This window comes from Meles meles, chromosome 21, assembly GCF_922984935.1.
Source record: "Meles meles chromosome 21, mMelMel3.1 paternal haplotype, whole genome shotgun sequence".
In the NCBI taxonomy this organism is placed as follows: Eukaryota; Metazoa; Chordata; class Mammalia; order Carnivora; family Mustelidae; genus Meles; species Meles meles.
The window spans coordinates 29,546,573-29,559,321 of record NC_060086.1 but is presented as its reverse complement, the minus strand read 5'-3'; the positions used below and the strand labels follow the sequence as shown (position 1 = coordinate 29,559,321).

The 12,749-nt window shown below is 46.5% G+C and overlaps 1 protein-coding gene across 3 annotated transcripts in view; it reads left to right on the top strand.

Annotated features, from left to right (window-relative positions):
- The window catches only part of VPS35L (VPS35 endosomal protein sorting factor like), a 120,739-nt gene that overhangs the window by 34,325 nt on the left and 73,665 nt on the right, over positions 1-12,749 (top strand). The window contains exons 9-12 of one of the 3 annotated variants that reach the window (XM_045994207.1): positions 1,286-1,345; positions 7,890-7,986; positions 8,698-8,745; positions 10,031-10,124. In XM_045994207.1, coding sequence (XP_045850163.1) covers positions 1,286-1,345; positions 7,890-7,986; positions 8,698-8,745; positions 10,031-10,124 — 299 coding nt within the window. The other 2 variants (XM_045994208.1, XM_045994209.1) reach the window with 2 other exon arrangements.

Genomic DNA, 12,749 nt, shown 5'->3' with positions numbered 1-12,749 from the left:
ATACTTTGGATACTAAAGGTGATTTGAAAGGCTCCAGGAAGGGACTAGAACTATAATTCTTATCCCTTCCATGTTGACAGTATTTTCTAAAACAAAAGACAAAACAAATAAAGCTTTTAGTGCTAGATTAAGGGGCGGCTTGTGGGCCAGGTCTGCCCTGCCCACTTGTTTTTGTAAATAAAGTTTTATTATTGTTACTGGAACATAACCAGCCACATCCATTTGTTTATACATGGCCCATGATTGCTTTCCAGCTACAACAGCAGATTTGAGTCGTTACAGCGGTGACCTATGACCCACATACCTAAAATATGTTTGTTTATGCAACTAGCAAGTACTCAGCATCCACGACACGCCAGGCCCTGGTCTTAGTACTGGGAATATATCCGTGGACAGAACAGACACACATTTCTACCCTTGTAGCTTTAACTACCCTTCAGCTACCCTTGCTAGTTGAATCTCAAATTTCGATGCTTCTGGGCACCAGGCAGATCACATAAATGACAATCTGGGTGGTACAGATGCCATTTGAGGGGTCAGCTACTAATTTGTGGTAGCTCTTTTTTTTTTTTTTTCTTAAAGAGACTTTTTTTTTCTTTTTGAAAGATTTATTTATTTATTTGAGAGCAAGCACATGCTGGGGGAACAGCAGGGAGAGGGAGAAGCAGGCTTCACGCTGAGCAAGGAGCCTGATGCTGGACTTGATCCCAGGATCCTGGGATCATGACCTGAGCTGAAAGCAGCTGCTTAACTAACTGAGCCACCCAGGTGCCCCAGTCATAGCTCATTTTTATCCTGTAAGGATATGGGCCATTTTTGGCACATCATTGTGAAGAAGCAAGAAATCAGGTTTTTCACATGAATGAAAGTTTTTTTACCTATTGACAACTAATTAAAAAAAAAAAGTGTTAAAGTGCTTTGTGGGCCAAACAAAATGGATCCGTGACTGGGTTCACCCCCAAGCTGCCTACCTACAGCCTCTGGCTTAGAAGTAGAACGTGGGCTGTTCAGTATTAAGCGAATGGAGGTATCAGGGGTCCCCTTGACCTTAAGTGTCACTCTCTAAATGGAGAAGGATGACCTCCCTGCCTCACCGAAAGTGTTAAGTCCCTCATTTTATTAAAAACAGAAACAAAAGAAATGCGGTTTACAATGTGTACCACTAGGTGGCGGCAAAGGATCACAAGTTAAAGACCAGCCCCCTCTGTCCCTAATTAACAAACGTTTATTTAGTGTTCGCTCCTGAGGAGGGGGTTGCTAACACCATCTGTCCTTTTCTCCCCAGGCAAGCTCGTGTATGAGCGCATCTTCTCCATGTGTGTGGATAACCGCAGCGTCTTACCAGGTAATGTCAAGAGCTGTTCTACGGATTTTGTTCTGCCCTGGAGTTGTGATTAGAACGTTTCTATCAAGTCAGGATTTATGGATATTCTATAGAAGATTTATTTTGTTTTTGGTGTGTTAAAAGTAGAAAAAACAACTGGGCAGATTTCTGATCATCTCAGTTTTCTTTAAAAAACAAAGCAAAACAAAACAAAACAAAAAACATGAGAAGGTTTTCAAATGGCCAGGCTAAGAATTTGGGCAAGTAATTTGAATCCACGAAAGTGAAAAGGTACTACAACTAGATTCAGCTGATTTTTTTTTTTTTTTAAGATTTTATTTGTCAGAGAGAGAGAGCGTGTGCACACACAAGGGGGCAGAGTGGCAGACAGAGGCAGAGAGAGAAGCAGGCTCCCTGCCAAGCAAGGAGCCCGATGCGGGACTCGGTCCCAGGATCCTGAGATCATGACCTGAGCCGAAGGCAGAGGCTTAACCCACTGAGCCACCCAGGCTCCCTCAGCTGACCTTTTATACCAACTTAAATTCCTCCACTGCTTGACATTTTTTCCCTGCATATCTCTCCTGAGAAGCAAATTGCAGAAACCAACTTTATATATACTAAAGAATGATGGTGAAGAAATCAATAACAGATACTTTGCATTTACAGTCTGTCCTTAAGTGATGTGAGCATTAAATTTATTGCCAATCCATTTTAAAATCTCAGGGGGTTATCATGGGACAGCTTGATTATGAATCCCTGTTGTCACATAAATGATGACGATGTCTCTGGCCACGTGGGACTTCAGCAGTAGCTTCTTACCTCTCGTCCCTCCTTTCAAGTTCCCAGAGCTGCCGTAAGGAAACGTTCTCATCCACACAAGTTTCGACAACAAGCTTGTCCCCACTGTTCCTGCTCTCAGCCAGAGGATGGCGTTTGCCACCGTAACCCATAATTGACCTGTTCACTTACTCATTAATTCTTTTGTCCATCTCTGTATCTGTTATTTTTAAAATGATTTAATACAGCTGTTTCCCAAAAAGAGACAGGACCTCACAGACCTTTGGGGCTGAAAGAGTCATCTGGTGTCAGATGAGCAAACCCATGTGGGAAGAGCCAAGGACTTGCCCGCTGCCCTGTCGCCAGCTCACGGGAGCCTTGCTCTTAGCCGAGTTCTGTGCCATCCAACATGGCGGCCTGGTCACGTGGGGCACGTGAGATCTGGCCAGTCCAAACAGAGGGTGTGATGTGTGTATAAAAACACACTGGATTTCAGAGACTTAAAAGACCATGAAGTATCTCACCGATTTTTAAAAAATCGATCGCATGTTGAAATGACATTTTGGATGAGTTGGGTTAAATGAAGCATTTTATGAAGATTTCACTTGTTTGATCTCTTCGAACATGGCTCACGCGGTATCTCTGTTGGTTGGTGCTGCTCTAGAGCCTCCCCTCCACCGCATCACATCTGTGATATTACTAACAGCTCCTCCCACGTCCTAAGGCATCTCCAGATGGGGAAGCAGTGAGCCTGGAGAGGGAGGCGGCTGCCACCTTGAGTGCAGAGGCCGTCTCTGTCAACTTCAAGGATTTGGGAAATCTAGGTGCTCCTATTTATGTATTTAGTAACAATTTTTTAAAAAATATTTATTTGTCAGTGAGAGAGAGAGCGAGCGAGCACACAAGCAGGCAGAGTGGCAGGCAGAGGCAGAGAGAGAAGGAGGCTTTCCGCTGAGCAAGGAGCCTGATGCGGGACTTGATCCCAGCATCCTGGGATCATGACCCCAGCCAAAGGCAGCGGCTTAACCTGTTGAACCATCCAGGCGCCCCTTGGTGCACCTATTTAACTTAAGCTTGCCAACTTGCGTGCCATACTAGTAAGCAGCAGTATATGCGTGCCTATAAGCAGAATTAAACCCAAATAGGTTTTTTGGTGGCTACAACAGTATTGGTTTTTACTTTTATCCTTTATTTATTTTTATTTTATTTTTTTAAAGATTTCATTTATCCATTTGTCGGAGAGAGAGAGAGGGAGGGAGAGCACAAGCAGGGGGAAGGGGCAGAGAGAGAAGCAGACTCCCCACTGAGTAAGGAGCCCAATGTGGGACTCGATCCCAGGACCCTGGGATCATGACCCAAGCCAAAGGCAGACGATTAATCGACCGAGCCACCCAGGCATCCCAACAGTATTGTTTTTTAAAATTTTTTTTTTTTAAAGATTTTATTTTATTTATTTGACATAGAGAGATCACAAGTAGGCAGAGAGGCAGGCAGAGAGAGAGAGAGAGAGAAGCAGGCTCCCTGCCAAGCAGAGAGCCCGATGCGGGACTCGATCCCAGGACCCCGAGATCATGACCCGAGCCGAAGGCAGTGGCCCAACCCACTGAGCCACCCAGGCGCCCCTGTTTTTTAAAAATTTTATTTTTAAGTCATCTCTACATCCAATATGGGTCTTGAACTCCTAACCCTAAGATCAAGAGTCACATGCTCCACTGACTGAGCCAGCCAGGTGCCCCTCCAACAGCAGTTCCCACCCCCCAAAATATGTATTTATTTAAGAGAGGGGGGCAGAGGAAGAGGAGGAAGGGGGGAGAGAGAGAAAATCTCCAGCAGACTCCCCACTGAGTACCCAACCTGACTTGGGGCTTGATCTCATGACCCTGAGACCGTGACCTGAGCTGAAATCAAGAGTCGGTTGCCCAACCAACTGAGCCACCCAGGCACCCCTCCAACAGCATTTTTAAAAGTGCTTTTTAATACACAATCTGCTACTTTTCTATTGTTGTGCACCAAGCCACATAAGAATATTTGTTACCTGTCTAATCCCCAGAGACCTTGGAGTTTATCTCCTGCAATAACTTTCCTTCCTCCTAATTTTCACTAAATATACAAACAATATTTTAGAGCCAACTAAGGAAAAATTACTAACAGCCTCCTACCTAAACTATGAAAGTTCAAGATAAAAGACTATTTTCATATTCATTTCCAGTCCTTGTCTACATTCATTAATTAGCGGTTTTCTCACAGAAACTCTTCCTTCCCCAATACCTTTTTTTTTTTTACCTTGAGCGATGCAAATTGGGCTTTTGTTTTTTTTGAAAATAGTTTCCTAAAGAATTTTTTTTTTTCTTTCAGTGAAAGTCTTCGTCTGCACATAGTGTGTTCTCTGGTTCCAGGAACCTGAGGGGTAAAAGGGCAAATTTCTCTCAGAAATGTCAGAGATTTGGGGGGATGTCTCTTAACAGTAATTATGAAGAAAGCTTTCGAAATCTACTGTGTAGAATTCTGCCCGAAGAGATTTTGTACAGAGGGGAGTCTGGTGGCGTGTGTGCTCATTCTTTCCAGTTGAATCAAGTTCTGACTGGTGAATTTAATTTTTGAGCCCTTCACCTTCAGGAATTTGAACTGAGGCGTACAGACCTATTTGATGAGTTTAGAAGGATACGGGTGCCCTTTGGCGTCGTGAACAGGACGTACTACTGTATGTGGTAGTTTTTCCCCTACCGTCTCTTCATCCAGCATATGTGTGCAGAGACGATCCACTCTAAGCGATAAAGTAATTTCATTTCCATCTTAGGAGAGAGAACTTGGGTTTGTCGTGGCGTGGCTGTTGTCACCTATGGGCGTTCCGGTCTTCGGTTTCTCCCGGTGGCTGATGGAGGCTGCACCCAGAGAAGCAGCGTCCTTAACTGACCCGGCCTCTGAGGCGAGACGGGGATGACTTCCCTATATGCACTGTGATGTAACGAGACCTCTCGCTCCTAGGGTGGAGACTTGGCAGAGGAAAGAGAACTAGACTGTCTGGTCTCCTCCTCCTAAAATATCCACAGAAGTTCAGGGTTGAAAAAGAAGCACCATAAAAGAAAAATAAGTGGGATTAGGAGGAAGAATTTTTGCTTTTGGGTACATTGACGTCTCTGAATTAATTTCCACCTTCTGAATTCATTCCCCATGTAGGCAGCCCAAGTGCTAGGGTATAAGTCATGTCCTGTGAGGCCATTCCTTTGCCCAGAGCCCTTCGTTTCTGTTGCGCCTAGAAAAACTCTCCAACTCCTTACCAAGGCTGCAGCCTTGTATGACTTGGCACGTGGTGCTTGCTTCTCTCCTTCCTGCTTGCCCCGTCGGCTTGCTTTCTTCTTTGACCCCATCCAGAGGTCTTCTCTACCTCAGGACCTTTGCACTTGATGTTTCCTGGAACACATTTCCTCCACATGTAAACATGGCTGTCTCCGTGTTGTAATTCAGGGCTTAGCTCGAATGCCACCTACTGGGACCGCCAGAGCCTACTGGGACCACCCTCTCTAATGAAACTGCACCCCCAAAGTCACTGTCAAGTCAAATGCTCAGTGTTATGTCTTTCATAGTATGGGCTGTTACTGGATACTACCTCATTTGTTTGCTTGCTTGCTTATACTTTCCAAGGTTCATTATGTTGTTCCCTCCCCTGGAATATAAGCTTCGTGAGCACAGGGGCTGTCTTGTGTATTGTTATCTCTTGAGAGCCTAGAATACTACTTTTAGTTGGTTCTTTAAGCATTTGTGTTGAGCAAATGAAGCACAGGAATGTAAGATTTAATTTTTATTTTTTGAGTGAGCTCTATGCCCAACGTGGGGGCTTCAGCTCACGACCCCAAGGTGAAGAGTTGGGTAATCTAGTGACCGAGCCAGCCGGGCACCCCACTTTGCTAACAAGATTTTAAAGTCCTGCCTAACATTGTTTTCTCTTTAATGATCTCCTGAACTGGAAGGAAAGCCATGTGCACATCGTTGTATAGTTTGCAGGCAATGTGGATGCCCAGGAAAGCTTGCTTTTCTGTGTCCCCAGGGTCTCTGGCATCCAGCAGACAAGGCTCCCGTCGGGGCTGGTGGGTTACAGCTTACAGTAATGCCAGCTCTCTTCTGAGTCTCCATTCCCTCATCTGTAAAGTGAAGGGGTTTTTTTTTTTTTGTTTGTTTATTTGTTTTTTAAAGATTTTATTTATTTGGCAGACAGAGATCACAAGTAGGCAGAGAGGCGGGGGGGGGGGGGGTAGGGGGAAGGGAGGGGCGGGGGGGGGGAGAGCAGGCTGCCCGCTGAGCAGAGAGCCCCATGCGGGGCTCGATCCCAGGACCCTGGGATCATGACCTGAGCCGAAGGCAGAGGCTTCAGCCACCCAGGCGCCCCAAAGTGAGAAGTTTTATTAGATGATCTTAGAGACTTATTTTTGCTTTTAGGTTTCAGGTCCCATGATCCCGTCATATGAAGGGAAATTAATCCCACCCGTCCTTTTTCCACAAAGCACGGTTGACAAATGAATTTAAGAATAACCCTTAAATCTTTAAAAAATAAATAAATAAAATAAGAATAACCCTTATCTTTTCCTGTCTGGATCTCTTGGAACTTGAAAAAAAAAAAAGAAGAAAAAGCAGTTACTTTTAAGTGGGTGGGTTTAGGGCAGGAAAGGGGAAATGGTAATTTCCCTTCCCTTTGGAACTGGCAAGTGAGTAGTTCTTGAATGAGTGAAGCCTTCTGTAACATCCAAAAATAAATCCTTGAGATTGCACTTCCAAATTATCTGCAGTTGTGATTAGTGACTGTTCTCTGCTAGGAGGTACCTGGAGGTTTATCTTTTTGCTGATTCCATCGGAATTTCGATCACTTCAGTTGTGTGCCACCAAGTTGCAGAAAGCAGAATTGGGGACGAAAGATGACTGTGCACAACAGAGATGAGGGCAGCAAGCTAGAATTCGTTGGTTGTCTCCTAAAGTGATTAACGTCTCCGCCTTTGATTGATTTTTTTTTTTTTTTAATTTTAAGTAAACTGTGCCATACCTTACTGTGGGGATGGCCGCACACCCAGCAGAAAAGGGACAGGTCTGTTAATGAAGAGAAACAGAACAGATAATGGGGGAAACTGGCAATTTTGCCACAAGATGACTCACGTGTTGGAAAGAGTATCGAGCTGGTGGCCTGACTGATAGATTTCCACCGCAGGGCTTTGATTTACCTGGCCCAGGTGATACTTAGAGCACAAACTCGGATCACGTGTCAGGTGACACTTGCAGGTTTCCGAAGCATCTGGAATTCCCAACTGTATGGGCATAGTTCTGGTGGGTGTACCAAGAATCTTGGGGTTGTGTGAGAGGCTGTGGGGCTGGACTGCCTGGGTTGAATCGCAACTCTGACTTTTGCTTGCTGTGTGCCCTAGCCATCTCTATCCTTGGTCTCTGCATCTGTCACAGTAAAATAAAGCTCAGGTCCTGATCTCAGGGTCCTGGGATGGAGCCCTGCGCTGGTCTGCCCACTCAGCCGGGAGTCTGCTTTTCCCTCTCTGTTTCCCTCTGCCCCTCCTGCACATCCCCATCCCCCACCCGTGCTCTCTCTTTCTCAAATAAATAAGTAAAATCTTAAAAAGGAAAAAAGTAGGTACTGTGGAGGGATGTTGTGGACATGAGGTGAATTGCGTGTTTCCTAATAATATTTGGAAGGAAAGATCTAAAAGAACTAGGGAGGCCACCCCTTCTTGTCCAGTGAAACGTTCTCCGGTCTCAGACCAGACCCTGATGGATATTGTTTTTTGTGTTTCAGATCACTTCTCTCCAGAGAATGTCAATGACACGGCCAAAGAAACATGCCTAAATTGGTTTTTCAAGATTGCTTCCATCAGGGAACTCATTCCAAGATTGTATCCTTTTTTTTTGTCTTTGTCTGATGATTTTAAAGATAGGCTGAAAGAGTTGCACCATTAATAGAAGCCATGTGGTGGGACGCCCTGAAATTCCTGTTAAAAATTTGGTCCCGTTACGGTTGCTAGCCTGAGAATCCAGGGCCAGCCACACTGTCGGAGCCTTTGGACTGCGCTCTCCCCAAATAGTGTTCTGTTTTCTTGCTTTGAATATGATGCCATGTACCAGACTTTTGTTTCCCAGAGGAACATTCCCACATTAATTCTCTCAATTAAAATGCTTCATCTTTATGGGTTTTCTCTGGTTCCCGAAACTTGAAAGGAACAGGGTCAGGCTTCTCTGCACAGATGCCAGTTCTGGAGAACAGAGAGTTTGACTTACACACGAATGAATCTTGGTTATCTAAAATTCATTCTTTCCCCATAAAGCCTCGAGGGGAGATGCTCAAAATGCACTTTAAACTGTAGCATGCAACTGTGAATCAGCATGTAATTTTTCCCCCACCAAAATGTATTTTCGGTAAGTATGAAGCCTTGAACAGCTGTGGAAACCACGAGCTGTTAGCTAACGCAGTTCTCTGGGCTGCTGAGAGCCGTCATGGGCCCGCCATCCTGAAGTCATGCTAAGTCCTGCTCATGAGTGGTCTAGCCTTTTTGCCACAGGCAACAGGCCGTCTGGAAAACGTCTTCCTTAACAGGATGTTTTTGTAGTTACGTGGAAGCCTCCATCCTAAAGTGTAACAAGTTCCTCTCCAAGACGTAAGGCTCCTCTTCAGTGTCTAGAACCGTAACATTTCCAGGGAATCTCCCACACCCACTAGTGACAGTGTGATAGCGACTGTCACTCACTAGGTACTTAGCATGTAGCAGATCTGGGGCCCAAGCCCCTTCTGTGCATTTTCTCCTCTGATCTAAATGGACACTCGATAAGGTAGAGATACCGTTCTCCTTCCTATTTGATGGAGAAGAAAACTCAAGCCAGGAGAAGGTGGTTGAGTGGTTCGTGGAAGAATCCTCACTCTGCCTTTAGTAGCTGCGTTGTCTGGGCAAGTTACTAAGCATCTCTGACCCTCTGGCTCCTCCTCTGTGAATGAGGCCATAAAAGGAGGTCGGTGGGGATTTGTCGAGAGCAGGGCCTGGCGCACAGTGGGCCCACACTCCGTATTTGCTGATGCTGCTGAAGACGGTGATAAAGATGCCGTCAGCCACAAAAGCCTTCGCCCCAGAGCCCCATGCTGCTCCGGGTTACCTTGGGCCTTGTTTTGAGGGTAGCTTCCAGGACTGGGAGAAACCAGATCTGTTCTCTGCAGAGCCGACAGAACGCCAGGTCATATCGAGGAGCCTGTAGACGATAAGCTCCCTAAGCCAGGGGCCAGCTTCTCCTGCTTCATAGTGAAGTAGTTTTATTGGGTTTAGAATGTGTACCAGATATATTTGATTTGGGTCTAAGGGTGCCTGGGGTAGTTTTTAGGGATAACATTTGTGCTAAAGAAATTATTTTGCCTCAGTACTTGGGAAGGCAGTGCCCGAGGCAGAGGGAGGTCCCGTGTTGCAGGGGAAGTAAATCAGTCCCGATTGACATTGATGGGAAAGGGTGATGCCAGCCTGAGGGGGCAGGAGTTGGGTGCTAGGAGGGAGTGGGGCAGAGGACAGGCAGTGCCAGAGGAATATAGACACGGCGAGAACATCGAGACGATCAAGGAGTGATCAGCAGGTAGAAAATAATGGGGGGGAGGGGAACTGTTACATTAACAAAATAAATGTCACTTCAGACGGGCGAAAAAGGAAAGATGAGATTCCAGCCCTGAGGAAATGGTAAAGATGACAGAAGGCACTCAGTGAATGAACGGTGTCTGGAGAGAAAGATTGTCATTACATTTGCCTTAGAAGAACGCAAACGTTGGCCTTGGTTTGTCTCTGAAACTCGGTTCTCTTTGCCCCCCTACCCCCTCCGACATTGAGGAAGGGTGTCTTTATGTTAAAAATGAAAGAACAGAGATCTCTCCCATGGAGTGTAACGCTGCCCTCTTTTTGTTCCTCACAGGGGGATTTCGGAGTGTCTGCCCCGGCTGACGTGCATGATTCGCGGGATCGGAGACCCGCTGGTGTCCGTGTACGCCAGGGCCTATCTGTGCCGGGTAGGCCGCACCAGTCCCCTTCCCCGGCAGCCCGCCAGTCACTCCAAGAAGGCCTTCATTAGCTGCTAATTTTAGAACACGGCTCTTCCACGGAAAGGAGAGCTGTAGGATTTCTTTTAAAAATTAATTTTAAAGTAGGCCTACTTACCGGCTCTCTAATTAGGGGGCGTCTAAGGTCATCTCCTTACAAATGAACTGGTTTTCGGAATTAATTGTTTCTGCAGTTCTTGCTGGGAGAAAGGCTCCCAAGGCCTGTCGGCTGATAGGCTGCTTTTCATTGACTCGAAAGCGGCTTTCCCTTTGTCTTGCATCGGCTCGTTTTGTTAGTTTCTCTGGTTGGCGCAGGGTGCGAGTTGGTGGGGGGCTGTGGGGCATGGCAAGGGGCCACTTTGGTGACAGGCGTCGGGGTCCATGCAGCCCAGCCACAGAGGGCTCCCTGCCTCTCTCTGCACCTGCCCTCACGGGGAGGGGGTCCCAGTTGTAAATCACTTCACCTTTTTCTGTCTCAAAGCACTGTGAAGCTTCTGCATCAGACTATTTCATTTGTGAAAAATGCAACCCATGGAGAGTTTCTGGTTAATTCTTCGGCAACTCCCATGGGGGCTCTGCCGCCATCCGCTGGCTCTGGAGTCCTCCTTGCTAGTCCCGGCAGCATTCTTCACGTCGAAGGAGGGCTTAATGCCCCTGTTTTGTGGGGTCCTGATGAACGGCAGGCTTCCTTGAGGACAAAGCTGCAGCCCCCCCCCCCCCCAAGCCCTCGCCCGTGATCGTATTTGTAAATGAGAAGGCAAGAACCGGTAGCCTTTGATTGACTTTTATGTGACATCTAGCAAGTGACACCAGCCCTGTGGTCTCAAGTGTCACAAAGAAATCAGTCAGTGCCCTCAGAGTGAACAGCAAACATCCTTGTGAAGGGCACTTTTTATAGGTCTGTTGGTTCCTGATGCCAGGAAGGAAAGAAAAAGCTTTTCACTCGAGGGCAGCTTGCTCTCCGATGGTGACAGAGGCCAGAGTGTTTATGCCCTGCCATCTGCTTGAAACTTGGGGTGGGCTTCATACAGGAATGCCAGGTATGTTTCCTAGAACTTCAGGTTTAGAATATATTGAAGCTTGAATACTCTTTCTGAGTCCGTGTCTGCCGTGGTCCTACTGTGTGCAGAACACCGTTGGGTCCTGTGGGGGGAGGGGGGAGACGCAAGGATATTGTCATTTTGCGTATTTGTGTTCCACTGCCTTTCCCCTCATCAGACACAGCACATTATTCAAACTTCCCAGTTGGATAATAGAGTCGTAAAGACTTAGAGTCACAGTGTTTGTTGATGAGGATGATTCTGGTTACTAAAGAGAAATCAAAAATGTGGAAATAAGTATTCCCTGCAAACCATGTTCAGTTGTCAAACCGTGTTCAGTTGTAAAGTTGGAGTGGCACAGGTTAGGGAAAAGATCATGTTTCTGGCATATAAAATGGCACATGGCAACTTTAAACTTCAGTGACAATGACCCCATGCCAGGAGGGCTGTTGATAAAACGCACCGTCTCTGGAAATCATTTTTATCAGCCCAGGCTTTACATCGGTTCCCCAGGTTGGGCAGCTACCAAGTCTTCTGACACAGAAGAAGAGGCAGTCTGTGAATCCTTTCAGCTGCAAGCAGCAAGAACCCAGCTCATACTATTTTAAGCAAAAAGGAGGGTTTCTCCGCTCGTGTGTCTGAAGAGTCCAAGCGTAGCACAGGCATGGCTAGGTCCTGGGTCTCGAGACTGTTGTCAAGAACTTTCCTCTCCCTCGTTACTCAGCTCCGCTCTCCTCTGGGTTGACTTCACTCTATTCAGCAGCCCCAGGCCCCCATCCTCCTAACTGAACCCCAGTGGAAAGAGAACCTTAGAATGGCCAGTCAGAGTCTCAGAGCTTTAGTCGGACTGTCTTGGGTCCCCTGTCCGTCCGCAGACTGTGGCCAGGGGATGTGATAGGCCTCCTGAGCAGGCCTGGGTCACCAGCTCAGCCTTGGGCCTCAGGGTGGGGGTACAGCCAGCACCTACCCAGATCTCACGGTCTGAGATGGAGGTTTGCTTCCCCAAAGACAAATCCACCTCGCTGATACCAGAAATAGGAAACGCCTGCCAGGCAGGCAGAAACAGCAGATGGAAATCATGAGCCACTACCCTTGCTACTCTGGGTAGAAATCTTTTAGACCCAAGCAGATTCCTAAGCTGTTCATTTGTCTTGATGGAGAGAAGTAAACAAAACACAGAAAAGCAGTGAGTGGGCAGGGCGTGGGAGGAGCACGATGCTGTTTATTCAAGGAAAGTATGATTAACTCCGCTGCTAAGTCATGGCCTCTTCAGCTCATCACTGCTGCTTGTCCACTGGGCCTTCCTTGGCTGTCGCCTAACAGATAATTACTGCCTTTTCTACGATATGATTAAGTGGAAGGAAAGACAATAGAACACAGTGGAGCTGTGTTCTGACATTTGTTGTATTTTTTTTTTTTTTTTTAATCTACTGCTTGTCCTTGAAAAATATCCTTAATAGCCATGGAACTGTCCTTGGAATTGAGCGCCCCAATGGATCTCGCATAATTCTTCTCAAAGGAATTCTTCACAGTCTGTAAAAAGAAAAAAAAAACA